Source organism: Fusarium odoratissimum, assembly GCF_000260195.1.
Source record: "Fusarium odoratissimum NRRL 54006 unplaced genomic scaffold supercont1.6, whole genome shotgun sequence".
In the NCBI taxonomy this organism is placed as follows: Eukaryota; Fungi; Ascomycota; class Sordariomycetes; order Hypocreales; family Nectriaceae; genus Fusarium; species Fusarium odoratissimum.
This window is the reverse complement of record NW_022158692.1, coordinates 757962-783552: the sequence shown is the minus strand read 5'-3', so window position 1 is coordinate 783552 and position 25591 is coordinate 757962. Positions and strand designations below refer to the sequence as shown.

Here is a 25591-nt window from a genome sequence, read left to right as displayed (position 1 = left end):
TCCGCGGGGGGAATCTAAGGTTTCATTTTGCGGGGGCGGCTACGTTCGGGGGGAGCGATGCTAGATCCGGGATGGTTTGGTGTTGTATTGGAAGGGTCGTGATTTGAGGGGGATACGAAAATTGGGGGGTAGGGATCTCCTCCACATCCCGATGGAGATTTAATCACCCTATACTTGTAATCTCGGCAATTAATTTATGGCAGCTTCAATAAATATATAGATAACTGACACTTGTCCCAGAATGGGTATGTTCTTTTGATCGGTTCTGGACAAAATTATTGACATCATGAAAGCCAATCTATCACCAGTTCACTTCTTCTCCCATGGCTCGACCATGATGCTGGGAGAAGACTCCGAGTCTGCCGATTACTGGAAGAAGGCCGGTGACCAAGCCTTGGCCAACAATATTAAGGGTGTTATCATGATGGTATGTCATCCACCTACTCCGACAGTAATCAATTGACTAATTGGCATTGATAGGGCGCTCATTGGGACGCTGAAGGCGATCGCATGCAAGTCGCCATGAACCCCAAACCAGGCAAATCACCCGTCGCATACGTCCACCCATCAAAATACGTCGACTACGAACTCAACCCCGATCTCGAGACCGGCGAACGATGTATTTCCCTCCTCAAAGACGCCGGCTTCAACGCTTCTGGAAATACCGAGTTTGATTGGATCCACGATACATATCTCATCCTCGTCCGCATGTTTCCCAACGGCTGCCCACCAACAACACTCATCTCCATGAACGCGCGCTTCGATCCTCACTACCACATGCGCGTCGGCGAGACTCTCCGCCCTCTTCGAAAAGAAAATTATCTCATAATCGGCTCTGGCGGTGCAGTACATAACCTATACCGCAATATCTGGGCGCCCATTTTATACTACTCCGATAACTTTGCGCAAGAGAAGCCACCCGAGGCTTGGGCCCTCGAGTTTAGACAGGCTGTTGAGGATGTTATCAAGAACAATAGCGGACCGAGATTGAGACGCGCGATGACGAGGTTGATGAAGCACCCTCTTTATAGAGACGCTCATGCCACGGATGATCACTTCATGTCAGCTCTGTTCGTGGCGGGTGTGTTTGGTGATGAGGAGGATGAGGGTGTTTATGGTGAGCTCAAGGCTGAGACTTGGGAGTTGACGAATATGTGTAACAGTCAGTTTACTTTTGGATCATGGCCGAGGACTCTTGCGACAGCGGCAGCATGAGGAGATTTGGTTCAGGTCAGATTGTTAGAAGAACTCTTGATATACAGCGTGCAATAAATAAGAGGCTAATTGATTGAAATGTTTGTGCCGAGACGTGTACTCAAATTCCTTCAGCGACGCAATTAATTATGTACATGTAGAATCGTCCTTATTAGATTGCTATTTCTAGCACGAGCCATTATCATTCCTCTGCAGGCCATATCAAACTTCAAGAGTACCATCGGAGCATAACAGACTTAGCTGGAGATCTGTATAGAGATTAGTTACTTGTGATTACTTCGCTGTTAATTGTATCAACTCACCTCAATGATGGCAGGTCCAGCAGCGACGGTGTCATCAGAGACGACATCCTTGCAGCCAGTAAGGACAACATAAGTCTGTCCAGCAAAGCCCTCGGGAATCTCAACAGAGAAGCCACCATCAACAGCCTTGGCCTCAACAAACGTAGGACCGGTAACAGCGATGAAGGCAGCATAGACACTCTGGCCCTTAGCGCCCTCGAGGGTATACCCAGGTGTCTGAAGAGTAACAGTATCGCCAGTCTTGATCGCACTACCCGAAGCAGCAGCAGCCAAAGCAGGGAAGGCCTTGACAGGAAGAGCAGGGTTCTCCTTGGGACAACCGGTGATGAAGCCCGAGGCAAGAGAGTACACCTCGTTGTAGCTCAGAGGAGCATCGAAGGGCTGGGCAAAGGGGACTTGCTTGAGCGCACCCCGGATGTAGGATGAGTGACGGGCCTCGACGGTGAGGATGGATCCGGCCGCGGTGAGGTACGTCTTGCTCATGATGTCGGCTGCGGCGCCGAGATAAGCTGAGACGCCGACGCCCTCGAGGACGGAGGCGGTTGCGAGGAAGGACTTGACATCTGTAACGCCGAAGGAGTACGTGCACTCCTGGACGGGTGTGACACCAGCAGCTAAGTATGTTAGTACAACCAGTCACTTTGTGCATTGTGTATCAAACGTACCCTTGAGAGCCTTGGTGATAAAGTCAACATGAGCAGTCTCATCAGAGGAGACCTTCTTGATGTTGTTGTAAAAGGTAGAGTCGTAACCAGCATCCGCAAAGTCTTGCTCAGTAAAGTTGGAAAGACCTTGACGATAGAAGTTATCTTCAAGATGCTCAAGAGTAAGAGCGTAGTTGAGAATGACTCCGTCGTTGAGTCCGGAAGCACGCTTCTCGATGACAGGAGCAGCGGAAGCTAGGCCAGCGGCCAATAGAGGAAGGGCAGTAGAGAAGAACATTGTGAACAAAGAAACGGAGACTTTCCTGAAGAGAATCAAGTAAAGGTTGAGAGTGCTTCAGTGGAAGTATGAGATGATTCAGCCCGTGATGATATGTGCAATTGATTATCAGGAATCAGGAGTGCATGTTAGATATACTTACACACGCCGCACTCAACATCTGTCCCTTCGCGCTAACGCCCTCATGATGTCTCGACTCCAAATTACATATTGTCTCCGATCACTCAATCTCAATTCACTGACACAGCCTGACTATCCCCAGAAATGCCACTCGGCTTCTCACCATTCCGCTCCGATCTTCCCGACAGCCAATCTCCCCTCAAACCAACCAACGAAAGCCGAACCCAAAGGTATCGCACCGCCCAAGTTTCAGCCCTAAGAAACATCCACTGCAAACAAAACAAGCCTCCAAATGCCGAATCAAGACGTCATGGTTCCCAAGTAGCTCAAACAGATTACTAAATCGGGCACGTTTCGATGATCGCCAGGGACTTGGCTCGGCAACTCTTGAACCCGTAAATAATAGTTCGAAACTAGCGTTGAATATCATTTGTGCGTTGTTTTCTAATTATGGGACGTTTGGATCTCGGAAGGCTTTGGTTCCGTGAGCTAGAGAGAATTGAGTTATAGTTTGGGATTTGGTGAGACATGGCTCGGAATATTCACCATCCGGTCAACATCGCGTTTGTTTAGTCTAAGAGTGTAGTATGTTGGTAGTGTAGATGTTGCGCTTGGATAATGTGTCTTAGTTTGAGCTTTGAGAAATTGGTGTTGATCAGGGGAATTGGTAATCTCTCCGAGCAGCCGAAAGTCTTCGGGATGAGTTTGGTCCGTGGAATTGATAGTCATTGCCAACAAAGACGCTGGGAAGTAGGCATTAAATTAACAAAGGTTGGATGTGTAAAGACATTCCTGTTTTTATTAATCATTTTTGTGTTTTATTTGCTTGGATTCCCCGCTGAGTTGTTCGTTGTCAGATTGTCTAAGCCCAGTATTCATTCTTTGACTTTCACTCATTCATAAACGCAACCATGAAGTTTACTATCATCGCTGCTCTTGCAGGTAAATAATCCATTTGAACAGGCATACATATACTTTAACTAACAGCCTATGCAGTCCTATCAGGAGTCCACGCCGCTGACTCTGCATCTACAACAATTACCTGCAGCTCATGTCCCTCGGCCGTAACGACCCCTGATATCGTCACCCGTTCGGCTCTCCCCACTACTTCGTGCACTGAGAAGCCTTTGACGGTTGTATCAAACACCAAGGGAGGCAGTGGAGCTGCTGCGCCTACTGGTTCGGGTGCCGCTTCTACTCCTACGGCTCAGGTCCCTGTGTCTGGAGCTAGTATCAATAAGAAGGGAAGCATTGGTGGAATGGCTGCGGCGGCTGCTATGGTAGCTGTCTATATGCTCTAGTGTTTTGTGTAGTGGTCAATGGAGGGTATACTAGTGTTTGGACGAGCTTAATATTCGATGGGTACTAGTTTTATATAGTGGGGTGCAAGCGGCCATGCTGCATATGTAATACTGTGTCGTGCTGTGGAGGAATGTATTTGGACTTTTGCGCTGTCTCACAGTTGATGTATTTGAAGACGAGAACAAACAGTCTATTATGCTGTCTATATGCTATTTAAATACCTAGTTGGGGATCACGGGAAGAGTAATATAGTTTTGTTGGCGAGGTCCAAAGTGGATATGGTTCGAACCTTGGAAGACCTCTGGTGATCTAAAAACCAGTTAGCAATGAGCACTAAAATCTCAAATATTTATACTTACCTGTCAACTGGGTCGTTGTGCAAGAAGATACCTGACCCCTGAGTATCACCGGACGACACCTCAAACACCAATTTGCCACCCTTGTCCACGATAACGTTGGTAGGCCAAACCTCAATATCAACGGCATAGACCTCGCCTTGTATCACAGGCTGAACATCCTTGCTTGTGTAATTTCTGTGAGGAAGCCACTCGCGGTGCTTAGGGTGTTCTTGGTCAACCTTACGCAGCGACACGCGAAGCCAGCCCTTCGTTAGGGGGACGGGATCACCTGCCGTGCCAGTGTAAAAGACCTCTTGTCCTGAAGGATCGAAGTGGCGGAGTGTGACAAACAGATCAATGTCACTGGGTGTAGGGCCGGAAGGGTCAGGGGAGACTGAGACATTGAGATGGGCGACAACGTGGCCCGTGATCTCTGTCTCAGCCTCAAAAGCAGGAGTTGAAAACTGGATCACCTCAGGCTTCTCCAGTGTTCCGAGAGCCTTGTAAGTAATCTTCCTACGCTCTGTCTTGGGCTCATCCCAGCTTAGACCTTGCTCAGGTGTGAGGAAGAGCTTCTTATACTGAGTCCGGGCAATAGGCCATTCGCTCTCTTCCCGTCGAGGATAAGCCTTCTCCTTCTCGGCGTCGTTGAAGCCAACGTTGCCCTTTCGAAGAACAAGACTCACTGGAGCGACCTTGCCTTCTTGGGACCAGCCAACGCGGTCTTCACCCTTGAGGAAGGCATCGAGGAAACTTCGTTGAATTTCGACCTCCTCCTCGTAGTAGAAGGGAAGATCATGGCGACCGGTGATGAGGCGAAGATACTTGAACTTTGAACCAGCGTGGATGTATCCTTCGATGTTGCCGCGGAGATGGAGAAGAATACCGCCCCAGTTGCCTACTGATAGGAGAGGGACTTCGATATCGCCCATGTCGTACTCCTTGGAAGCGTAGTAGGCTTCGTCTCGGAAGCGGTTGACTTGATTATCGATAGTCTGATCTTGTCTGTTGGCCTCAAGTTCTTCTTCGGGTAGATCACCCTCGATAGTATCAGGACCCCAGTTCCTAGCATTTCGACCAGGTCGACCGTACTGATTCGTGATTACTTGGCGGTTCCACCAAAACTTGATAAAAGCATTTGACAAGATACCGCCGTGTCGGCACCGATCACGGTAATAATCTGACATACCCTCCCAGGGAACAATGGCACTCAGACCCTTTGGCTTGCGGGCAGCAACTCGCCATTGACTTCCGGCATAGTAGCTAATACCAAGAAGACCGACTTTGCCAGATGACCAAGGTTGCTCGGCGGCCCACTCAACCACGTCGAAGAAGGCCTCACTGGTGCCTCTTGACATGGTGTCAAGCTTGCCAGTTGATTGGCCGAGACCTCGCTCATCAGCACGGACAACGGCATAGCCGTGCTTGGTCCAGAAGCCTGGGTCTGGAGTTTCCCATGCTGAGTGCTGGGACTTGTGCTGAGGATTCACCTCACTGAAGGACTTGGGATGGAAGCTGCAACAATGTTAGTGGATATTTTCTGAGCAGAGGGAATAGAACTCACTCTTGATACCAAATGTCCTTTCCATAAGGGCCATATGTGACGAGAACAGGAACCTTGTCAACACCCTTAGGCCGATAGACATTGAGTCTCACTAGACCATCGCCCGCCTTGAGAGAAACAGTAGCATTCTGTTCGAAAATGTAAGGAAACGACTCCTCATCCACAGTATGGATATCCGCCTTGATAGGGTTCGGCATTGTGATGATTGGTGTAGTAGTAGAATTGAGTTATGCTAAGACCAAGACAAAAAAAGCCCTTGTAAAATATCGTATGACAGGCCCTATTTCACTTCTCTCTCAGTGGATAACTCCCCCTCAATTGCACCATATTTTTGATTGTCGCCGAGTTGTTCCTTCGGTTGAGACCCCAACTTTGTTAGGTGGAGGGTTCCGATACGGAGGGCGTTCGGTTACGTGGGGCCGAGTCCCGAACGCGCAACCCTCAGATGCAAGTAAGATCGGGGACTTGGAGGAGATGAGATGGGGAAACGGGTAAATCTGGGGAAGGTTGATCATGAGACGGTTTGTAGGGTCTGGGGTTTATTAAGTTCAGAGCTGCACGAAATAGTTACATCGCCTGGTCATATACATCTGCGGAGTACGCTCTTGTTGAGTTGTTGTACTGTACTATTCACTTGCAATCATGACTCAAGACACAGCAACAGGACCTTTAGACATTCTCATTGTTGGAGCAGGTAATTCTATTAATCTTGGAGTTGCTCTCCTGCGAAAGTGCTGACATTATAAGGCATTGGTGGTTTAACCGCTGCGCTTGGTCTCCGCCAACAAGGGCATAAAGTAACAGTAAGTAAGCTTTATCTTGACAATACCCACTTTGACTCATACTTTGCAGCTGTTTGAGAGATCACAACTGGCTAGAGAAGTCGGTGCTGCTATTCACTTGGCCCCCAATTGTCATGGAATTTTGAAGCGATTTGGTGTTTTCCCCGAGAGCTTTGGCGCAAATCGTGTTGAAGGCGTAAGTAGCACAAATGACAGGAATTTGAATGGCAAGCTGAGACTTCTCAGGTCACTGAGTACACAGGGGATGGACACCTGAAATTTGATAACAACCTCAAAGGACCACTCTCAGTTTGGGAGCACGTACGTTTGCACGGTGTTATTCCTGCAGCAATCGCTAACCGAATGTAGCCATGGGTACTTGCGCATCGTGTCAGTCTCCATGAGAACCTCAAGAACCAAGCGACTTCCCGCGAAGGCCCCGGAACGCCAGCTATTCTCAAGACCTCCAGCCCAGTAGTCGACGTCGACCCTTCAACGGCAACTGTCAAGTTTGAAGATGGCACTACAGTTTCTGGAGATCTGGTTCTTGGAGCCGATGGCGTTAGCGTAAGAATGCAGATTTTCTCATTTATCACCTCTTGAAACTAATAACGAGCAGTCAATAACGCGATCAATCGTTACCGGCTCAGATATCAAACCTTATGGATCTGGGAAGAGCGCGTTCCGATTTATGATTCCTCATTCGGATATCCTCAAGAATGGAAAAACCAGGCCTTTCGCCGAACGCACAGGCACAATGACGATGTGGATGGGCGATGACCGCAGACTAGTCATGTATCCTTGCTCCAACAATACGGTTATGAACTTTGTTGCCATCCATCCCAGCAGTATCACTTCAGGAGCAAACAAAGGATCAGGTAAGTAAAGAGGAATATCTCTTATACCAGCATAAACGCTGACATTACTAGGTTGGGGTAATGGTGGAAGCAAGGAGCTCCTCCGCGAAGTTTACAAGGATTTTGAGCCAAGAGTGCTTGCTCTTCTGGACCTAGTGGATGTCAGCGAGCTGAAGCTCTGGACCTTGTTGGATATGGATCGTATTTCAACGTGGCATAAGGATCGTCTTGTGCTTCTTGGAGACGCGGCTCATCCATTCTTGCCTCGTGAGTGGACCGCATAGCATTTCATGGCTGTTGCTAATTGCCTATAGATCAAGGACAAGGTGGTGGTATCGCCATCGAGGATGCAGCATCACTAGTTGCACTATTCCCCCCCGGCACAACAGCCAACGACGTTCCCAGCCGTTTGGCTCTGTATGAGAAGATCAGAGATGAGAGAGCTCACACAGTTCAAACTTTCACCAGACAAGCTGGCGAGGATCTTGACGAGGAGAAGCGGGCCCAGTTCAACAGTGAGTGAAGTAACACCTACTCACGCTTCAAAGCTGACAACTATATAGTCTTCAAGTTCCTCAACTACAACTTCGGTCATGATGAGTGGCATAACACCAAGAAGGCTCTCAGAGATTATCTCTGGTCTCAAAATAAGAACCTGCACTGGAAGTCACCTGTGTCATTCGGCCCCATGCCCAGTCCTCGACAAGATTTCCACGGACAACGATATAACGGCAATGACTCTTCGTTCACTACCTGGTCGGTCCGTTTCAAGTCTTCGGCTCCTTACCTGAAGACTCTCTTCCCCACAGACCGGTTCAGCTTCTACAAGCCCGGTACCGTCGCTGAAGCTACATACTCCTGCACAGAGTTGAAGGATATGAAGTGGCTTGGCGGTGGCGGTTACAAGTTCTTCGGTCTTTGGATCCATGGTGTTCAGTATGAGAAGAAGGACGGTAGCAAGATCTATGGGTCTTTCCTAGCTGTTCTATTAGAGAACCTGGCTGATCCTATCGTTACGGGTCGTGAGGAGCTTGGTATGCCTAAGCTCTTCTGTGATATTGATGTTGTGGAGAAGGGAGCCAACACTAGCATTCGCTGTAGTTGGCGAGGAGCCGAGTTCGTCGATATCACACTCAAGGGTCTAGGAGAGGCTACCAACGGACATACAAATGGTGTCAACGGCACAAATGGCGTCAACGGAACAAACGGCCATCACCCTCCTGTTGGTCCTCCTGGTGGTCCTCCTCTGCCAGAAGAACAAGGACTTTTGGTATACCGATATGTGCCTGCAGTAGGCCAGCCTGGTGTTGCCGATGCCGCGTATCCTGTCTTCATCGAGGATGGGTTGGAGACGACGAAGCGACAGGTTGAGAAGACGTTGGTTGGAAGTGGCGGTGACTTGGATCTTACAGCTGGTACATGGGATACTTTACCTACGTTGAACCATATCGCGACTGGGTTCTCTCAGATTCCTGTTTATGGTGTTGTTAAGAGTAAGGTCGAGTATGGAAGAGGTGTGGATGATATTTCTCATGCTCGAAGGGTTGACTAGCGAGTTAAGTTTTGTACGCATATGGAGGTCAGCATTTCATAGTAGGAAGTCCTTTGATTCTATACTGAGTTGTGTCTCTGATTAGCTGGTGATGCCTGGTGTTCTGACCATATTTATTGGTGGAAATGAAGTTTTAGAGGTTTTGAAAACAGTATTTGAAGGAGACCCAGGTTCCATAAGGATTCGCACTTCGCGAAAGGGAAACATTCACCTCAACAACTAGATAGGGGGCCCAGATCACACACAAAGAATAGATATTTATGGCCTCGGTCAGCCATTTGGATTTATATGAAAATAACATGCTTTGAATCACATAAGACTCTCTATTCTTCATGTATCTATAACATCCAACTCAATAAGGATGGGCAGGAGTAAGCTGGCCAATGCATTCACCAAATCCAACTCCCGAGCCATCTCCACCAACAGATCCCGTTATCCTCACAACATCACCATCCTCAAGAAATCCCCTTTTCAACCCATCACTCAAAGTGACAGGCTTGCTGCCGCCCTCTGTTGATTCAAGCATACAACCTCTGCTTGTCTCCTCAGAACCAGAAACAGTACCCGTGGCCAGGAGATCACCGGTCCTAAGCGCACTTCCCGAACTAACTGAGTGCGCAACCATTTGCTGAGGAGTCCAGTATAGAGACTCGACCGGACAAACACCAAGTGTTGTGGAGTTGTTGTTTGCCAAGACTTCAACTTTCAAGTTGATGGAGAATGTTGAGGGGTTGGGATGCTGGAGATATGAGGCTGATATAGCCTTCTGCTCTTGGGCCTTGGTTCTGAAAGGCTCTAGAGCATCAAGGGTAATAATCCAGGGAGAGATGGAAGTTCCTAAACTCTTGCCGTTGAAAGGGCCGAGAGGGAACATTTCAAAACCTTGGATATCTCGAGCTAAATCTGTTAGTTGTCCATCTCCATAAGTAGGTTGGCTAAGTGCTTACCACTCCAATCATTAAGAATTACAAAACCAAAAATATGCTCCTCAGCATCCTTAGCATGAAGTCTCTGCCTCATGCCCAACGGCTTTCCAACAACGGCTGCAAGCTCAACTTCATAATCAACCTTCTGAGACGGTGCATAAATGATAGGATCATCCGTTTCAGCTGCAGCAGGGTTCTTGAATTGTCCATAAGGACGCTCAATATCTGTTCCTGAAACCACGATAGAGCCTGTTCGGCCTTGATATCCAACTGGGAACTTGAAGAAGCCGGGTGGTGGCGTTCCGTTGTTGACTACTATACGCCCTGCATTTATGACGTGGTCAAGAGAGCAGGAGAAGTCTGTTTGAAATTTAGTGTTTTATAACAGTAACGAGGGGGGTCTTTCATACCCGCAAAGTCTTTGATTTCCACAGGCAAATGCATCGTCACAGCATTGATATCTTCTTTGCTGCCTGAAGGGAAACCATCGAGGCCATTCTGTTGATAGGTTTGTTGGATTTGCTTCCGTACATTTTGATGTACAGTTTTGGGAAGAGCTGCAAAAGAATTCAGAGTCTGCTCGTTAAATATACCTCTAGGGAGGGCATCAACACCCTTGAATAACTCTTCCACGAGATCATTCAGGAATATCACAGCATTTCCGAGTCTGGTGGCAGCTTGGGGAGTCTTATGAGACTGAGAGGAGGCTATTCCGAAAGGAATGTTCTTCTCGGTGAAATGGTGAGCAAAGTCTGTGGCTGCCATAGTGTTTATTGTTCTTGAGGGATAAGCAATCGTCGATTCATTCGGAACGTTACAGTTAAGATGGCAAAAATGATAGTTCTCTTCAACTCAATTCTAGTCACGTATTATCCATCGTTCATTAGTCACCTATCCTATCCCGAGGACTGAATTCCGAAGAACCCCGCGAAGGGTTAAGTGGACGATCGGCAATCGGTTGATACTGGCGCCCTCCACATCCCGATGAATAAATTGAGGGGAGATTGTCCCGGGTATGTAAGGAAAAATGAGGTCGTATATCCGGCGGTTGACATAAAATGATGAGGAGAAATAGAACGAGAGGACTGCATCAATTTCGAACAATATTCGGGAAGCTTACGGAATATCTGCCATAATCAGCTATATACCAAGTTTGTCAACTACAAAAATTCACAATGGCTCTCAACGGCAAACTCAGACAAACCCAACGCATCATCACAACACACAATGATGAAGGCAAAGCCATAATCGACACATCAATCAACTCAGACGCACCCTTCTACGCCCTCCCCAACGGCGAAGCACACTTCGCACTAGGCTACGCCACAAAAGAGTTCCCCGCCAAGCTCACCAACAACGCCGACGTGGAATCCTACCAAGGCTTCCTGACCAACCAACCAGGGCTCAGTATCTCAACCGGCACTATCCTCCGCTATGTCGATATGTGCCCTGGTCATGTTTCACCTATGCACCGCACTGTGAGTCTTGACTACGGTGTTGTGCTGGAGGGTGAGGTGGAGTTGATTTTGGATTCGGGGGATAAGAAGGTCTTGAAGAGGGGTGATGTCTGTGTGCAGAGGGCTACTATGCATGCGTGGAGAAACACTAGTGAGACGGAGTGGGCGAGGATGTTGTATGTGCTTTTGCCGTCGACGAAGCCTGATGTTGGAGGTAAGGAGTTGGGTGAGGATTATGGAAATATGGAGGGCGTTAAGGCTTCCGAGTAGAGAGATTTGATTTTGGACTAAGAACGAGTGTAAATAAAATGATGATGTTTGTCATTTGTAAATGCCTGGCAACTTTCTATTGAGTACAATGCCATACGTTAATCAAGGTCATTAAAATTGAGAGCCTTTGATATCTTCTTAAAGAACCTTGAAGTAGAATATAGCTTCATATATAGCCGAATCATAGAGTTATTTGTAGAATCGTATTCGAATGATCTGAATGCCCATAGGTCTAGCCTTGACTATTTGAGTTGTGTTTCACAACAGAAATTGCAAGTTGGAAGCATGTAACAAAAGCCAGACTGAAAAATGAAAGAATTCGATAAATCTGATATATGGTTGAATAACAAAAGAAATTCAATAGTAAACTCCGACCCTCAAACAATTCAACTGCTGATCTAAAACTCTCCTCCAACCTGATATTTCCACACCTTATCCGTAAACCTTCCAATCGACGCCCTCCAATATTGAGCAGCGCCCTTCTCAAATCAGCTCATATTCATAACATCTATCAATTACACTTACAGCGTTGACACTCAGGCCTCTAAACATGGCAGTGATGAAGAACCTCTCAGCCGTGCTCGTATAGACGCGAACACCATTGATATGCGCGGGGTCCCGATTAAGCGGCCTATACTCAGGCACACGACGATGCGGCAGATCAAATTCCGGGTGCTCTGCGGACGTCACAGGCGATGTCCGACAATCCGGCGATTCCTCGCGAGCTTGAGAGTGGTGAAGCTCGTAATCGCGAAGGATGGAGCTATGAAAGTCGCCGTTTTGCGTGTGAGTTACTGTAGTGGTCGACATGGTGAAGATGTTGATGTCAAGTTTGAGGTTCTGGGGCAGGAATTGATAGACGTGTTGGTAAATTTACTGAGGTTGCATTTTTGCCTTATTCTCATTTGCCGTTCAAACTTTACCGGGTGATTCGGGGCATTATGGTTTGATGAGACCTCCACTCGGGATGTGGAGGAGTACGACGCGGAGACCCCCTCACCCGAACCGATGGAGAATCCGGGGTCCGGAGTCAACCCTAAACTTGTCCCTCTGACTCTTGAGCTCTTAGCATCACAAAATAGGGGTCCTCAAGTATCTCAACACATCTCCAATTTCCAACATCAGCTTAGTGCCAATCACCATCATCATCACAATGTCGAAATCACTCGCAGCAATTAGGTCAGCAGCCATCGACGGGCGTCTTCACAACCCGTTCTACCGAAAAGACCAACTCAGAAATCTTCACAGCGCGTTAGCAGATAAAGCGGTGCAGATTCAAGATGCTATCGTAAAAGATACGAAACATCAAACTGCTGAGGTAAAGGTTGAGTATTGGCTTGCTCTGCAGGCTATTGCGGACGCGCATGAATCGCTTGATCCGGTCAAGGCGATTGAGGACGAGTATGCTGTTACGAAGGGCCATGACGATGTTACTAGTCGGGAACCTATTGGTATTGTTGTCATTGAGCCGGCGTATCATGCCTTCTTTTATGCATTGATCGCGGCGTTGGCACCGGCTCTTGCGGGTGGGAACTGTGTTGTTGTGCAGGTAAGTTCCTTTGCTTATTTGAGATAATATGAAACTAATGAGTATAGGCTCAAAACTCACTACGGGAGACACCAAAGATTGTGCTAGATTTGATCGCCAAGTCTTTGGATAGAGATATCTTCACAGTCTCAAATCAAGAAGTCACAGCAGAAGATATCAACCTTCCTCACATCCGCGTCTCCCAAAATGGCTCAGACGGCCCCATTCTGAAAGACCACCTCGTCTCAGACCCCGAAGCACCAGTAGTTGCATTCGTGGAACGAGACGCAGATATCCAAGCCGCCGCCAAAGCTCTTGTATCCGCACGTTTCAGCCTGCAAGGCAAAGCCCCCTACGCCCCTGACGTCGTTCTCGTCAACGAATGGGTCAAGAAGGATTTACTCTGTGCTCTTGTACAGCAGAGCACTGAGTTCCTAGCCAACTCACCGAACAAGTCCAAGGCTCCTAAATCTGCATTGTCGAAAGTGGTTGAGAAGGATGATTCCGTGCATGTTGTGCTTTCTGGGTCGAATGGTGTGATTCTTGATGTTGAGAGCAGACAATCGAGTTTGCTGAGCCAAAAGGTTGATGAGACGACGCTTATTGTACATGCTGTTACTAGTATGGATGATGCTATTGATACTTCGAGAGAGTAAGTATGAAGACCCCTGTTTGGATGAACATGGCTGACCTTTCTAGTATTGGATCTCTGGCCGCTGCTTATATCTTCACCAATCCCGCTATGGCCAAGTATCTATGCCAATTCGTGGATACAGACGTGAGCTTTGTCAACCACATTCCCACCAAACTTCTTTGTAAGTTACCAAACCCCTTTCTCTCAGAAACAGTACTAACAGCCCAGACTCCCCCACCGCACCATTCGGCATCCCTCCCCAATCCGGAACCAACAACATCTACCACCAAGATCTCTTCTCCCGCCTAAAACCCAAGTATCTTACCAAATCCGCCACTGACAACAAGCTCGACAAGATTGTCAACACAACTTCAACCAGAGAGCTAAGTGCGCTGGATCAGGAAGCTACAAAGAGACTTCCTGAGATGAAGCGGAAGCTCAAGGGAACGAAGCTTGGTTTCTTCGAGCAGGGTATTGTGACGAGCTTGGTGTTTATCTTGACAACTGCCGTGTCGGGGACGGGCATTCTTGGCTACTATGGATACAGGTACTTGAGATCGTGAGGGGGTTGTATCTCTTTGTAGTGGCAGAATTTACTTTGTATAGTGACTCCATAGCGTAAAAGATTAATTTTCTGGTCAAACCTTCACACATGCTGTTCAGACTATCTATATCCCAAAATCACAGTCTCAAAATTGCAAGAATTACCAATTTGCGAAATCGCTTGCTTACTACAAATGGATCCTCAAACGATACTGAAAACCTGCCTCTTCCCAAGCCCGTCCCCAAGCTTCGCCAACCCCTCCAATATCTCCCCATGCATAATCCTCTGGACAAAACACTCACCAACCAACTCAAACTTCTGCTCACCAACAGGCCTTAGCAAATAAGGCACATTACCTCCATCAAGCAACACGATCACATCTCCCTCCTTCGATCGCCAAGGGCACAATCCAAACAACCCCGAAGTCGTGGCAAAAAAGCAAGGTTCCATGCATGTTGGAAGCTTATTCGTCTTGTAGTGCTCCAACTCTTTGCCGGCGCTTGGCTTCAGCACTTCGAGTGGTTCTCGCGCACGGTAGTTCCAGTGAGAGCGCATATGGTCAAGGTATTTCATGTTGCATGTCTCACTGCTTTCTGTTTTGAAGCCATCTGGACTCTGGTTTCTTGACCAGAATGGTGACAGGGCACAGGGATCGAAGATCTTATCGAAGACTTGAGATAATTCGCTTTGCTTTTCGACAGGGCTTTGGTAAGGGTATATGTACTCGATAGGTGCGTGGCTAATGTTCTTGATCTCGGTAATGTGAAGACCTGAGAGTCGAAGAACAAGAGGATCGTCGGTTTTGAGGAGGTCAAGGTCTGGCTTTGTTTCGCCTGCTGCTTTGAATTTGAAGCGGGCGTTCAAATTGGCCTGCGTCCGTCTTGAGCTTCCTCTGCTGTCAACAGACCAAGTCGGTCGGTTCGACACTGGATCTTGGGCTTCGGGCCCCAGAATCTTGACCCAAGTTCGTGATGGTTGACAATGGATAGACGACAAGATAGCCACTGAGTTGTGCTCTCGGATCCACCAGCGCGTAAAGTCAGCAAATACTCTCTCCTTGGACTTGTCGTAGTTAGGTCGAATCAAGTCATCCAACTTCGTAGTATCATGCGTCTCATTCGCAAAGGTAAGTAAAGCAAACAGTTTATCCCGAGGATCGGTTGCTTTGAGATCCAGGCCCGAAAGAAACACTTCTAAAATACTCGATAACTCGTTCGTATCCTGTGTTTCGATTGGGGTAGTCGGAACCTCCGTAGTCTTTCCCTTTGGTTTCAATGTCTTCCAAATAGCCGCCATGGAAATCTGCTGTGAGACAATATGGGGGTTTTGGCTGGAGTATCCAGGATTCTCAAGCCAGTTGCTGACTTGCACCACTTCTTCCCAGGGGACTTGCTCCCCCGAGCAGTGAATCAAGGGTTGTTTTGCTGATAGAGCTTCCTGGATAACCCATACTCTCGTGAACCATGGGTTCTCGTAGAGAGTGCTCATGAGGAACGATAGTTGCGTGTTCCCATACCAGCCCGCAAGGTCTATGATCTCCCTTGTCCAAGTCTTCAAGTGGATGTCGAAAACTTCCAACATCCCCTTGAATGAGATAGCCTTACCCTCATTCTTCTTGCTTTGCTCATACGCCCTAACCTCTTCAAGGGGAGCTGAGTGGGCTGTTCCAGCGCATGAGCATTGTTCACCGCCTTGACATAGTCCGGAGTTTGAGTTGCAGATATCTCGGATAAGCTTCAAGCAAGCTTCAACGCCGTGGTTATCCTCTCCAAGCCAGATATGAACGACGGAGGCTAAAGAGTAAATTTGACTCATGAGCGTAACCTGTTGTGCTCTTTCTTCAAGATCATCCTGGTTGATACACACAGCATCGATCCAAATGACCAAAGTTTCTCTCTCTAGTCTCAAACGGCGCAGAGCCTGGGCAGCAGACTTTCCGATACTAAAGGACGTCCCCTCTTTTTCATTGTCGAAGTCACCCTCTTTCGATAAGAAAATCTCCTCTCGCTCGGTAGGATCTCCCCAGCAATACGACAGTGCGTGGAAGTCGATCCCTTTGGCCTCGACTTCCTTCAGGCTTGCCACGCGAAAGGAACATCTGATCGGGCCATCGAAAGTCCCTGGCTCAACGTGAAGAAGCCGAATATCCTGCCTCTCAACACTCAACGCCCCAGCATAATGCGAAGCATTTGAGGTAAGTTGCAGGCCTTGAAGTTCTTCCTCCAACTCCTTAGGTTCGTATTCAATCTTGATGCTTCCCTCGTCGATGATATTCACCCATGCCATATACATAGCTCGAGGAATCAACTGAATAATATCGCCTGGTCGCAGGGCTTCAATCCAGAGTCGCCGTCTTGGCCCATGAAAAACAGTCCATCGATCAGACCAGTTCTGGGGCTCATCGTTTGCCAGACGGTTATTGAGTACAGTAATCGTGCGTAGATCTCCACGGCCTTCAGGACGCTTTACTGAAGCGTCCCACCAGGTGAAAGAAACTGCTTCTGATCTGTCTGCCCAGCCTGTTTGACATGTCAGTTACATCTGATGAAAGACAAAGGCCTATTCACTGACCTTGATCGCGAGATATGCCACCGAAAGTAACTGCAGTGACTCTCTTTGCATCTTGCGGCACTTCCAACTCAACATAGGACCGCTCGGGACAGTGATCGTGGACCTGAATGGCGTCCTTGCGCTCAACAAAACATGTTTTCATATTGGATGCCATTTTGTCTGAGAATGATATGAGTTTGATATGATCCCATAAGTTTTCATAAGTGAGCTCGAGTTATTAAAGTTGATGTTGAACGGAGGGAACCAGAACGTCAGCATACACCCATGCTGAAGTGTCGTTAAACAGCCAGTAAGAGCTGTGGATATCCCGCAAGGCCTGACAGGGCTGAGTGCATGGGCGCAGCACCATGATCCTGGGGGCTAAGCAGAGGGTTCCAAAATTAGACCTACAATAGCGACAATAACAGAAATTCGTAGGTAATGAGGAAGAAAAATTGAAGAGAAATGATCTAATATCAAACACATATGTTGAGTAAATAACCAACTGAAATGTATATAGTATCCATAATCAACCCAACGCCCGGGTAATCCATCACTAAAATACCTCGCTAATCTCAGAATGACCCATGAGACCCTTGTAGACCTTCTAGGCATGGGACGAAATCTTGGGACCTCCATCCTAAACGACAAAAGTGTTAAGGTAAGTCAGCATAAGGTGAGGGGACTCTGTGATGAGTTTGTTTTGGCCAACCGATGTTACTTTTCTCTCCGGGGAACTACCCTTGAGAAGTCACCACTCAAATCCCATCCACTGCCATGGCACCCTTGCCACAACATCAGGCATCTCCGCCTTCTTCCTAGCCTTCTCAATCGCATTCGCAAAAGCCCTGGGATTCTCCAACTCTTTATACATCACACCACTACCCGTTTCGATCAGGCTCTGCCCATTCCTCATATACCACGCAATATGCATCGTATCTGACCTCTCGAGAAGAAATTTGAGCTGTTCATCCACTTTAGCTCTAGCTAACGTCACTCCATAAGCATCGTTATGTTGTAGAAGAATGGTCATTGATGAGGTGTATTGGAAAATATCATCCGGAAATTCTGAAATCTTCGAGGCTATCCGGGCAGTTATTCTGGGAGGTACGTTCGGATGCCGCGAAAGATAACTGACTGTATCTCGCCGGATATCCACGTCGTCATCGTTAAGAAATTCCGCAAGAGCATAAAGGATCCTCGTGTCAGGGAAGAATCTCCTGGCCTCACGAGAAAGCATCTTAATCATGCCATGCCTTCCTTTGGGGTGTTTGTGTGTTAGGGCCTCACAGCAGGCAGCCACAGCCTCATGAAGTCTGCCGGGAATGTCTGGGTGCTGGATCCAATATGTAAGAGCATTGAGTCGTATGAGATTATCTTTATCATGTAGAGCTTTTTCAATGGTTCGCAGTACAGCTTCCGCACAACCGGCTGTTCTGTAAACGGTATGGAACACCAAGTCTCTCTTCGTTCCATCCTCGACATCCAGATGGTAGTCTATAGCCGAGTAAAGTCGCTCATTTAAATCCGATCGGTGACTCTCCAAGGTTTTCATCGCTTGCCGACGTATGGGCTCGTAATCGTCCACCAGGCACTCAATAATTGCTCTTAACACGGTCTCGGGAAGTTTTAATTGACCGTCGAACAACAATAGCGCCCCCCGCCGGATCTTCCGATGATCAGATCGAAGATACAAGATGGCTTTATTGAGTGCCGCTTCTGGGAATGGCGGCATAACATCTGAGAACCCTCCAGGGATAAATAGGGGCTTTTGGCGCCCTGTTTGTGTAGTGGTCTCATCGTTGAAACAGCAGATCATAAGTTCCATCACTCTCACGGGTAGGAACTCTTGGCGTCGCAAAATTCTCTCCACTATCAGTCGTATTTCTGAGTCGATATCCAAAGACCCGACCCTCAAAAACTTGACAAGGGAGCATAGCGTATCATCCATGCGTGATAGCTCACTTCGCCCCTCAAGGGCTTTGACGGCAGCAAGCTGTACCGCACGGTTCGGATTATCCAGACGATCAGAAACGGCTCTTAGATCTTCAATCCCAAGATTTGTCTGACGAGCTAATGCATCCAAAGAAGCCAGTCTAATAACTACATCATTTCGCAAAAGGTTCGTCAAGATCTCGTTGATAGCCTTTCTCGGTAGTTGCTGGTCTTGGTAACCAAGTGCCAAGGTTGCAATAGCCACATTCTCTAGGTTTCCGTATTCGATGAGCTTCAAGCCAGTCTGCACAAGATCCACTAAGTCGTCCCCTAGTTTCTCGCCACCTTCATCCTCTTTTGCCTTCAGAGTCAGATATTTGGTCCAGTAAGACTCAGCTGTCAGGATCTCAAGCACTCTTTCTCTAGCAAGACGTGTCTCGTCTGGTCTGCAAAGAAACTTTGCCATGCGGTCAAGAGTCGATTGAGGAAGGCTCTTCTGTCCGCTCAACCTTACCATGGTCCGCCATCTTAGACCAGCATCATCAGAGTCCAGAATGGTAGAGATAGCTTCGATGTAAGTCGCTATGATCTCTGGATAGTCGTTCAGAGCAGAAAGAATACCAGATGCGACCCAAGGGTTCCGATTTTCAAGACTCAGACTTAATGCAAGTTTTACTCTTTCTGTCCAGTATTCTGGCGGACCAAGAGATTTTATTATCATAGAGACATCATTCTCAAGTAAGGGACCACCATACTTTTGTGTCTTCTCAAAGCCAGCCTTTCTGAGCCGACATGTCAAGACATGCACAAATTCGAGCGGAACCCGGGACCCAGAGCGCATCCTCTTCTTGTAAGCCATCAATGCGGCCCGGAAGATGAAAGGGTCCTCATTTTGTAACATCATTAAATGTGTCTTGTTGGGGAACTCGGGTTCGTCGGCTAATGTACCCTCTTTGAGCTTCCTGCTTTGAGCTTGGAAGGTAACCCATCTCACTAAATGAGCCTCAAGTCGGCTTCTATGGCTTTTGAGTTTTTCCGATGATATTGAAGAACGCAGTTCTGCGAGGCAGTGCATTGTCAGTCTCTGATGAGCTACGCCTATTAAATCGAGTGGCTTAGTGTCCATGGCCTGGAGAAAGTGCAACGCCAATTCATCGGAGCCATTCCCCCCTGAATGCAATAGTCCCGTAGCAAAACGCCACATGATGTTATAGCGAGATGAGTATTTGTTTTGAGCAAAGAAGTCCTTCGGTTTCATGGCTGTGTGAGATGAGGTGCTTGCATGCAATTTCTCATTTTGGTCGAAGTTGATGCAAACAAGATCCGCCTTGTTGTTCTGCAGCCAAATGCGCACAAAGTACCGGGCGGCGAAGTATTCTTGCAGGGTCAGATGCAGAAAGTGATAGGTACGACTCGGTTTTCCGACTGACGAGTCTGATGTCCGTAGAAAGGAAAGCTTCGGTAAGGTCTTGTCGACCAAGGTGGAGTGTGTGCTGATGTATCGGCAAATAATATTGACGTGTTTGTCTTGGAACTCGACAATGTTATTACACAATCCAGTGAATGCAAGTTGTTCGATTAATCTTCTTTCGTTTTCGATCAGCTCTTCAACCTCAATGTCAGATATTTTGTCGTCCTCAGTCACAGCTGACCCAGTCTTTGACTTTCCCAAACGTACGATATCCTTCCTCCATAGACCTTTTTCGATTGACTGGTAGAGGTCCGTCATAGTTTCAGGACCCTGGTTGTGAACTTGGTCCCAACCATAGCAAAGGGCATCGAGCTGAATGGGGATACGGACGAGGTCTTCGATGAGCGGGCGAGACGAGAGGAATGACCGAATGTCTTTATGTCTTTCGGGTTCCATGTGCTTGACGTATTCGTAAACCTGATCTGTCCCGAAGCCGATCATTTCGATTTCCAGGTCAAACGGTCGTATGCTCGATCGGATTGGAACAGAGGGACGCGATAGTGCCAACACATTGGGTTGATTTAGGAGGCATATGACGAATCGTGCTAGGTCGTCGCCGGGCTGCAACAAATGCCAGATCTCATCCAGACCGTCGAGCAGGAATAGTGTTCTACCTCCACCGGGATCAGTGCATGCATCCCGTAATGCTCCGGCAAGGTCGCTGCATTTTGGATGTTGTGAGAAGAACTCGTCGCAAAAGAGCTCCTCAAGGTTGTATCCGTTGCGCGACAGCAAGTTCCGCAGTCGGACCCAGAGAATGCGATCAAAGTGTTGCTTCCAGACCTGGTTCTGCACAAAATCGTGAACAGCTTTCTTGCAGAAAGTCGTCTTTCCTACACCTGCTTGACCACGAATGAGAATTCGTGTCGACTGTTTTGACGCCGCGCCGTGAGACCGGGCGGTGTTAAAAATGTCGTGGAATCTGACTTTGACGCCGCCGTCAGAGCCCTGTACATTTAACCGTCGAAACAAAGACAGATTTGCTATTTTGTTGTTGGGTGTAAGATTTGAAAGTCGAGAAGTCTGGTTCCTGGCGTGAGGTATAATCATGAGATTAATGTAGCATCGTTCAAGAGGTAGTCGCTCCCCTGACAGTCGCTCTATTTCGAGGTTCTCTTTGACGTAACAATGCTGAAGAAGCCAGTCATCGGCCGCCTTGAGAAAAGCAAGCTTGTCCTCCAATCGGGCAGCTGCGAGTCTTCGAGTCTCCGGCGATTCTTCTGATGATTTGGCATATTGACGAAGCTCTTCTAAGGAAAGGTTATGGGGAAGAGGGTCTGGGCCCGGCGCGACGATTGTTGAGTACATGTCTCGTCCGGCCTGGTATTGCACTGGGCTCTTGTTGTGAAATGTGCTGGGTCCAGTCTCAGTGCGGTCGCTTGCAGGGCCACGGGTTCAAATGGGCTGCTTAAGGGTACCTTGTTTGACTCGCGAAATATATGTAGGTATAAGAAGAAGGGAATGTCAAATTTCCAAGCAAGAGAAACATGCCTCGAGAATTTTAATGACCACGCAGCACTCGTAGATTCAAGAATCTTGGTTGCAGCAGATGAACTGCGCACGCAAATGAGAAGATGAGGAATGTGGCCTCCAAGACCCCTGCAAGCCTAATGCAGCTTTCCTCCCCCAATCTGATCAGCCTTGATGCGCCACAGCGGCTAACACGGAACCATTTTCAACCCAGAATGAAACATTACGATAGCGAGGATAGGCCTGATGACCCTGATATATCTGCGCTAGGGATACTCAGCCGCACCAGGTTGACTGCCTTACAGCAGCGGTCTGCCTGAACCCTGTGGCAGTGAATATATAGATAAGATGTGCTAGGTGTTCATAGACATGAGAAAATTTATAATTACCTTAGACTATCCTTGGACTATTTAATAAAATCTGATATAATTCTGACTGCTTTCAGTAAGATTATATAGGCTGCTTGGGACTATGCAATGGCAAAGTATGGCCTTGATGCCTGTTACACGAGAGAAACCCGCGACGTCGAGTAAGCCCAACCTTGAATAATAATAATACCAGATAAGAAGTCCCTTATACCCAGTATACTCTTCGTTAATGGCCTCCGAGGCCATCACGAGAAGACATGGTCAAGAGACGGAGTTCTCTGGCCTGAGGAGCTTCTCGCCCAGGATATCCCAACTCACGCATCATGAGCTTCGTCTATGACTCCACCATTATTCACTCCGACTCTGCTCACGTCACGCAGGGTAGCCTTGACCACGAAGCTCGTAGTCTATGCTCTTTGGTTGAGGAGCAGAGATCGTCAACAGATTCGAGCTCTCGTCCCATCATCCTGGTCGCTCACAGTCTTGGCGGATTAGTCTGTGCGACTCCCATCATCCTTGGGGATAGGAACGCACAAGGCATGATGTCGAGGCTGTAGCGAGGGATGTGGCCGGCATGGTTTTCCTCGGCACCCCTTTTGCTGGCTCAAATGCAGCCAAGTGGGGAGAGCTGGTCCGCAAGATCTTCAATGTCGTGAAAAAGACTGATCAAAATACGCTCAAGACACTCAAGGAGTACTCAGATGATCTACAAGAACTTTGAAAGGCTTTTCCGGAAGTTATTAGGAAGCGTAACAGCAATGCTGAAAGCAAAGTCCAGATTGTCTTTTTCTTTGAGACTTTGGATACTGGAGGTATTCGAGTATGCACCACTGGAACTCTTCCCTAGAGGACTGGCGCGGGCACTGATGTTGTTATAGATTGTTGAGGATCAGCCTGCCTCGCATCCCGGTATTGGCGAGACGCTACCCCTCAGAGCGAACCATATCAGCATCTACAAGTTTGAGTCTAGCGATAACGAAGGCTATAAATTTGTAAAAACCAAGATTCTTCAGATGATGAAGGGCGAAGTCAAAGAGAGTAATGACAAGGTAACACAGCAAGTCATCTTCTTTGGTAGTACAGTTTTCAACAACCTTGACAAGGTTCATAATCAGGCAGCGAGCGATATCAATATTAACTCTCAAGTCGTTTTCCTAGTATAAAGGTGTTGCTTTAAACTGTCGGCTTGTTGCATTTCTAGGACTTGTATATACCAAACTCGCCATTCCTAGCACCCCTCCTCGCCTATCAATTCTATGGGATCTCCACTATGTCATCATCAAAGCAAACATGTCTTCCACGAATACCGTCAACCTTCTCTCGTTCTTCCCTGTCCTTACGCTCTCTCTCCTCTCGACAAACATTGCATTCAGCTGGGGTCCTTGTCTCTATCGGTTGAAGACCAATACTACCTTGTCCCAATCTGTCGGTATCGACTTCATCACATATGGCATACGATATGACCTCATCCCACGTGGATCCACAGCTGCACTCGTTGAATTTAGTACTTTTTAAACACATCTCTTGCTTTGCTTCCCGCTGTAAATGCTGAATAGAGTGAAAGTTGAGGAACTTGGGAACGGTACTCTGTAGTCTGCTCGAGCTTTTAGTATCATACATGGACGTTGGAGAGTAGAAGAAGTAACCTTACATTGTCTCTGAAGCTTCTACTATTTATAAATAGAACCTAGTACACCTTGTGGCTAGACGTGAATGCGGGTGACGTGATTACATGTATCTTACTGCTAAAAATCAATAATGAGGGCGGAAAGACCCAGGCTTTATATTCAGAGGACCTTTGAGGACGGACTTGGAAACCATCTCTGAATGGCCTTTTATCACTGTTGGGTTGTCCATGCCTTTCGCACAAACATGCAACAATCCCACATGATTATGCAACAGCTTGTTTGGAGAGCCGTATGAGCCTTTCCTTGTTCATAGCTTGCAGGGTGCAAGTTGAGTAGCTTCTTATCCTTTACCTGGTATCGCCGCAGAGTCGCTCAAATCAACACTTCATAATTCCAAAAGCAAGACCTCTCAAGTAGTCGAGTCTTGTCGCGTACATACCATCAAACAACGTTCCAAGACTCCTCACTATTCACCGTCATGTCATCCGTTGCCACACTTGCGCCATCATCCTCCTTCTCCTCCTTGTCCTCATCCTTCTTCTCGTTTTCAACCTCAGGCTCAGCCTCAGGCCATGCCGCAAGCCATCGTCTCTTTCTATCAGCCTCAACTTCCCGCTCGCGCTTGGTGTAGCAATCAATGCACTCAATGTCTTCGATGACGTCGCGGTAGCTCATCCCGTTGCGGCAGAGGCCAAGCTTGTAGATGGATACTTTGTCGCAGTTGATGTTGCGGATGATTTGGCTCTTGTATTGTCTGCAGGTGGTGCAGCGGCGGATTGTTGTAACTTGCTCGCACATTTTGTCGGTCTCGGGGGCTGCTTGGCTTGGTGAGGATCTGCTTGACGTCAGTTTCTGGGAGTGAGGCTAGAGATATTGGATGGAAGGGGCAACTACTTACTGATATAGCTTGGGGAAGTCCCTGAAGATGTGATTTTGGGTGTATAGTTTTCACGGCGGTTGCTGCTTGTAGATGATTATGCTGCTGTTTTGCTGCAGCTTGCTTTTGACGAGTCCGAGAGCCAGGGAGTTTCGATGTTCAGATGAAGCAGTAAAAATGAACTCACAATGGGGAAGGTAACTTATTCACGCCTACAAGTTGATTGAATATAGCGCGATAGGTAGCAAACGGTGAAAGCCATAGGGCCAACTGGAAGTTCGTTTGCTCTGATTATCACTGCCACGCATTGTTCAGCCCTTTCTCCTGCAGTAACCACCGCCTGGAGATCTCGAGTCACTTGTTTTCAGTTTCTTTCAGGTACTATTTACGTCATATCAACGCTTGTTTTGACTATCCGAAGTATGACTTTGATACTAGTAAGACATTCTAATCACCACCGCCTCAACCTTCTCTTTATTTCTTCTACTATCGTTATGCACTTCGAGCATATTTGTCCACGACTGCCAACTGCTTGTTACGATACCATACCGCTGTTGTTAGGATATTTTTCCTCTCTTCATGATTCAAATGTGTTCCAATGATGAATGCAGTTGCCGTAACGTAGAAACGCTGAGTATGATTATTACTTGGCAAATTGTCTCTTTTCTTGTTTTGCTGTAGGTGAAGATATGAAGATATTTTCCACCCATAGTCTTGACATCACTTTACATTATAACCGGCCTAAAAGGCTTCCCTTTGCCTGTAAGAAGAGGATGATGGATTTAGCATCTCTTCAACAGGATAATAAGCACAGCAGCAACTCACTTTTTACAAGTCACTGTTACTGGGACCAACAATCTAGCCTGGCCTTTTATTTTAAAGTATTCGATTAAGCTACCGTTCCCATGACGGTATGTTCCACCATGATAGGATGCTCTTGATGGTCAGGGACACCACAG

At 47.5% G+C, this 25591-nt stretch overlaps 13 protein-coding genes across 14 annotated transcripts; 6 read left to right on the top strand and 7 right to left on the bottom strand.

The window, feature by feature from the left end:
- The first annotated feature begins 125 nt into the window (after positions 1 to 125).
- Positions 126 to 1308, top strand: FOIG_04910 (uncharacterized protein). Of its 2 annotated transcripts, XM_031203240.1 has the most exons (3): positions 126 to 245; positions 294 to 427; positions 481 to 1308. In XM_031203240.1, the coding sequence occupies exons 1-3, from the start codon at positions 242 to 244 to the stop codon at positions 1213 to 1215; spliced, it is 873 nt and encodes a 290-aa protein (XP_031066819.1). In that variant the 5' UTR covers positions 126 to 241; the 3' UTR covers positions 1216 to 1308. The 2 variants fall into 2 exon arrangements, with proteins under 2 accessions (XP_031066819.1, XP_031066818.1); XM_031203239.1 differs by having other exon boundaries at positions 126 to 427.
- FOIG_04909 (uncharacterized protein) lies at positions 1231 to 2625 on the bottom strand. Its single transcript, XM_031203238.1, has 3 exons — positions 2183 to 2625; positions 1518 to 2131; positions 1231 to 1463 (listed from the first exon to the last, which is right to left on the bottom strand). The coding sequence occupies exons 1-3, from the start codon at positions 2457 to 2459 to the stop codon at positions 1452 to 1454; spliced, it is 903 nt and encodes a 300-aa protein (XP_031066817.1). The 5' UTR covers positions 2460 to 2625; the 3' UTR covers positions 1231 to 1451.
- A 732-nt stretch (positions 2626 to 3357) lies between these two features.
- Positions 3358 to 4011, top strand: FOIG_04908 (uncharacterized protein). Its single transcript, XM_031203237.1, has 2 exons — positions 3358 to 3521; positions 3576 to 4011. The coding sequence occupies exons 1-2, from the start codon at positions 3491 to 3493 to the stop codon at positions 3878 to 3880; spliced, it is 336 nt and encodes a 111-aa protein (XP_031066816.1). The 5' UTR covers positions 3358 to 3490; the 3' UTR covers positions 3881 to 4011.
- A 41-nt stretch (positions 4012 to 4052) lies between these two features.
- On the bottom strand, positions 4053 to 6125 carry FOIG_04907 (uncharacterized protein). Its single transcript, XM_031203236.1, has 3 exons — positions 5784 to 6125; positions 4241 to 5734; positions 4053 to 4190 (listed from the first exon to the last, which is right to left on the bottom strand). Exons 1-3 carry the CDS (start codon positions 5978 to 5980, stop codon positions 4103 to 4105), a joined length of 1779 nt encoding a protein of 592 aa, XP_031066815.1. The 5' UTR covers positions 5981 to 6125; the 3' UTR covers positions 4053 to 4102.
- A 166-nt stretch (positions 6126 to 6291) lies between these two features.
- On the top strand, positions 6292 to 9060 carry FOIG_04906 (uncharacterized protein). Its single transcript, XM_031203235.1, has 9 exons — positions 6292 to 6477; positions 6531 to 6586; positions 6636 to 6761; positions 6812 to 6886; positions 6935 to 7132; positions 7185 to 7443; positions 7495 to 7689; positions 7737 to 7937; positions 7986 to 9060. Exons 1-9 carry the CDS (start codon positions 6426 to 6428, stop codon positions 8972 to 8974), a joined length of 2151 nt encoding a protein of 716 aa, XP_031066814.1. The 5' UTR covers positions 6292 to 6425; the 3' UTR covers positions 8975 to 9060.
- Positions 9061 to 9238: 178 nt separating this feature from the next.
- FOIG_04905 (uncharacterized protein) lies at positions 9239 to 10818 on the bottom strand. Its single transcript, XM_031203234.1, has 3 exons — positions 10311 to 10818; positions 9922 to 10260; positions 9239 to 9871 (listed from the first exon to the last, which is right to left on the bottom strand). The coding sequence occupies exons 1-3, from the start codon at positions 10663 to 10665 to the stop codon at positions 9327 to 9329; spliced, it is 1239 nt and encodes a 412-aa protein (XP_031066813.1). The 5' UTR covers positions 10666 to 10818; the 3' UTR covers positions 9239 to 9326.
- Positions 10819 to 10941: 123 nt separating this feature from the next.
- FOIG_04904 (uncharacterized protein) lies at positions 10942 to 11832 on the top strand. The gene has a single exon (XM_031203233.1). The coding sequence runs from the start codon at positions 11076 to 11078 to the stop codon at positions 11625 to 11627; it is 552 nt and encodes a 183-aa protein (XP_031066812.1). The 5' UTR covers positions 10942 to 11075; the 3' UTR covers positions 11628 to 11832.
- Positions 11833 to 12025: 193 nt separating this feature from the next.
- FOIG_04903 (uncharacterized protein) lies at positions 12026 to 12532 on the bottom strand (the record flags this gene model as incomplete). Its single annotated transcript, XM_031203232.1, has 2 exons — positions 12153 to 12532; positions 12026 to 12106 (listed from the first exon to the last, which is right to left on the bottom strand). The coding sequence occupies exons 1-2, from the start codon at positions 12435 to 12437 to the stop codon at positions 12026 to 12028; spliced, it is 366 nt and encodes a 121-aa protein (XP_031066811.1). The 5' UTR covers positions 12438 to 12532.
- Positions 12533 to 12665: 133 nt separating this feature from the next.
- Positions 12666 to 14452, top strand: FOIG_04902 (uncharacterized protein). The gene is made up of 4 exons (XM_031203231.1): positions 12666 to 13176; positions 13224 to 13807; positions 13855 to 13970; positions 14018 to 14452. Exons 1-4 carry the CDS (start codon positions 12781 to 12783, stop codon positions 14350 to 14352), a joined length of 1431 nt encoding a protein of 476 aa, XP_031066810.1. The 5' UTR covers positions 12666 to 12780; the 3' UTR covers positions 14353 to 14452.
- Positions 14359 to 17160, bottom strand: FOIG_04901 (uncharacterized protein). Its single transcript, XM_031203230.1, has 2 exons — positions 16905 to 17160; positions 14359 to 16852 (listed from the first exon to the last, which is right to left on the bottom strand). The coding sequence occupies exons 1-2, from the start codon at positions 17056 to 17058 to the stop codon at positions 14535 to 14537; spliced, it is 2472 nt and encodes an 823-aa protein (XP_031066809.1). The 5' UTR covers positions 17059 to 17160; the 3' UTR covers positions 14359 to 14534.
- A 217-nt stretch (positions 17161 to 17377) lies between these two features.
- Positions 17378 to 21793, bottom strand: FOIG_04900 (uncharacterized protein). The gene has a single exon (XM_031203229.1). It carries the CDS (start codon positions 21595 to 21597, stop codon positions 17635 to 17637), a length of 3963 nt encoding a protein of 1320 aa, XP_031066808.1. The 5' UTR covers positions 21598 to 21793; the 3' UTR covers positions 17378 to 17634.
- Positions 21794 to 22450: 657 nt separating this feature from the next.
- FOIG_04899 (uncharacterized protein) lies at positions 22451 to 22848 on the top strand (the record flags this gene model as incomplete). The annotated part of the gene is made up of 2 exons (XM_031203228.1): positions 22451 to 22621; positions 22654 to 22848. 2 exons carry the CDS (start codon positions 22451 to 22453, stop codon positions 22846 to 22848), a joined length of 366 nt encoding a protein of 121 aa, XP_031066807.1.
- A 1348-nt stretch (positions 22849 to 24196) lies between these two features.
- FOIG_04898 (uncharacterized protein) lies at positions 24197 to 24553 on the bottom strand (the record flags this gene model as incomplete). The annotated part of the gene is made up of 1 exon (XM_031203227.1): positions 24197 to 24553. One exon carries the CDS (start codon positions 24551 to 24553, stop codon positions 24197 to 24199), a length of 357 nt encoding a protein of 118 aa, XP_031066806.1.
- Positions 24554 to 25591: the final 1038 nt, after the last annotated feature.

Bases quoted from the DNA above. Each gene is read 5' to 3' on its own strand.
- FOIG_04904 (XM_031203233.1), top strand. From the start codon at position 11,076: ATGGCTCTCAACGGCAAACTCAGACAAACCCAACGCATCATCACAACA.
- FOIG_04901 (XM_031203230.1), bottom strand. From the start codon at position 17,058: ATGGCATCCAATATGAAAACATGTTTTGTTGAGCGCAAGGACGCCATT. The intron at 16,853-16,904 runs GTCAGTGAATAG...CATGTCAAACAG, and splicing joins TGGCATATCTCGCGATCAAG to GCTGGGCAGACAGATCAGAA.
- FOIG_04907 (XM_031203236.1), bottom strand. From the start codon at position 5,980: ATGCCGAACCCTATCAAGGCGGATATCCATACTGTGGATGAGGAGTCG. The intron at 5,735-5,783 runs GTGAGTTCTATT...ACATTGTTGCAG, and splicing joins AAGGACATTTGGTATCAAGA to CTTCCATCCCAAGTCCTTCA. The intron at 4,191-4,240 runs GTAAGTATAAAT...ACTGGTTTTTAG, and splicing joins CACAACGACCCAGTTGACAG to ATCACCAGAGGTCTTCCAAG.
- FOIG_04902 (XM_031203231.1), top strand. From the start codon at position 12,781: ATGTCGAAATCACTCGCAGCAATTAGGTCAGCAGCCATCGACGGGCGT. The intron at 13,177-13,223 runs GTAAGTTCCTTT...TAATGAGTATAG, and splicing joins GGAACTGTGTTGTTGTGCAG to GCTCAAAACTCACTACGGGA. The intron at 13,971-14,017 runs GTAAGTTACCAA...CTAACAGCCCAG, and splicing joins CATTCCCACCAAACTTCTTT to ACTCCCCCACCGCACCATTC.
- FOIG_04900 (XM_031203229.1), bottom strand. From the start codon at position 21,597: ATGTACTCAACAATCGTCGCGCCGGGCCCAGACCCTCTTCCCCATAAC.
- FOIG_04905 (XM_031203234.1), bottom strand. From the start codon at position 10,665: ATGGCAGCCACAGACTTTGCTCACCATTTCACCGAGAAGAACATTCCT. The intron at 10,261-10,310 runs GTATGAAAGACC...AATTTCAAACAG, and splicing joins GGAAATCAAAGACTTTGCGG to ACTTCTCCTGCTCTCTTGAC. The intron at 9,872-9,921 runs GTAAGCACTTAG...TAACAGATTTAG, and splicing joins AATTCTTAATGATTGGAGTG to CTCGAGATATCCAAGGTTTT.
- FOIG_04906 (XM_031203235.1), top strand. From the start codon at position 6,426: ATGACTCAAGACACAGCAACAGGACCTTTAGACATTCTCATTGTTGGA. The intron at 6,478-6,530 runs GTAATTCTATTA...TGACATTATAAG, and splicing joins CATTCTCATTGTTGGAGCAG to GCATTGGTGGTTTAACCGCT. The intron at 7,690-7,736 runs GTGAGTGGACCG...AATTGCCTATAG, and splicing joins GGCTCATCCATTCTTGCCTC to ATCAAGGACAAGGTGGTGGT.
- FOIG_04908 (XM_031203237.1), top strand. From the start codon at position 3,491: ATGAAGTTTACTATCATCGCTGCTCTTGCAG. The intron at 3,522-3,575 runs GTAAATAATCCA...CAGCCTATGCAG, and splicing joins TATCATCGCTGCTCTTGCAG to TCCTATCAGGAGTCCACGCC.
- FOIG_04909 (XM_031203238.1), bottom strand. From the start codon at position 2,459: ATGTTCTTCTCTACTGCCCTTCCTCTATTGGCCGCTGGCCTAGCTTCC. The intron at 2,132-2,182 runs GTACGTTTGATA...TAACATACTTAG, and splicing joins TATCACCAAGGCTCTCAAGG to CTGCTGGTGTCACACCCGTC.
- FOIG_04910 (XM_031203239.1), top strand. From the start codon at position 287: ATGAAAGCCAATCTATCACCAGTTCACTTCTTCTCCCATGGCTCGACC. The intron at 428-480 runs GTATGTCATCCA...TGGCATTGATAG, and splicing joins TTAAGGGTGTTATCATGATG to GGCGCTCATTGGGACGCTGA.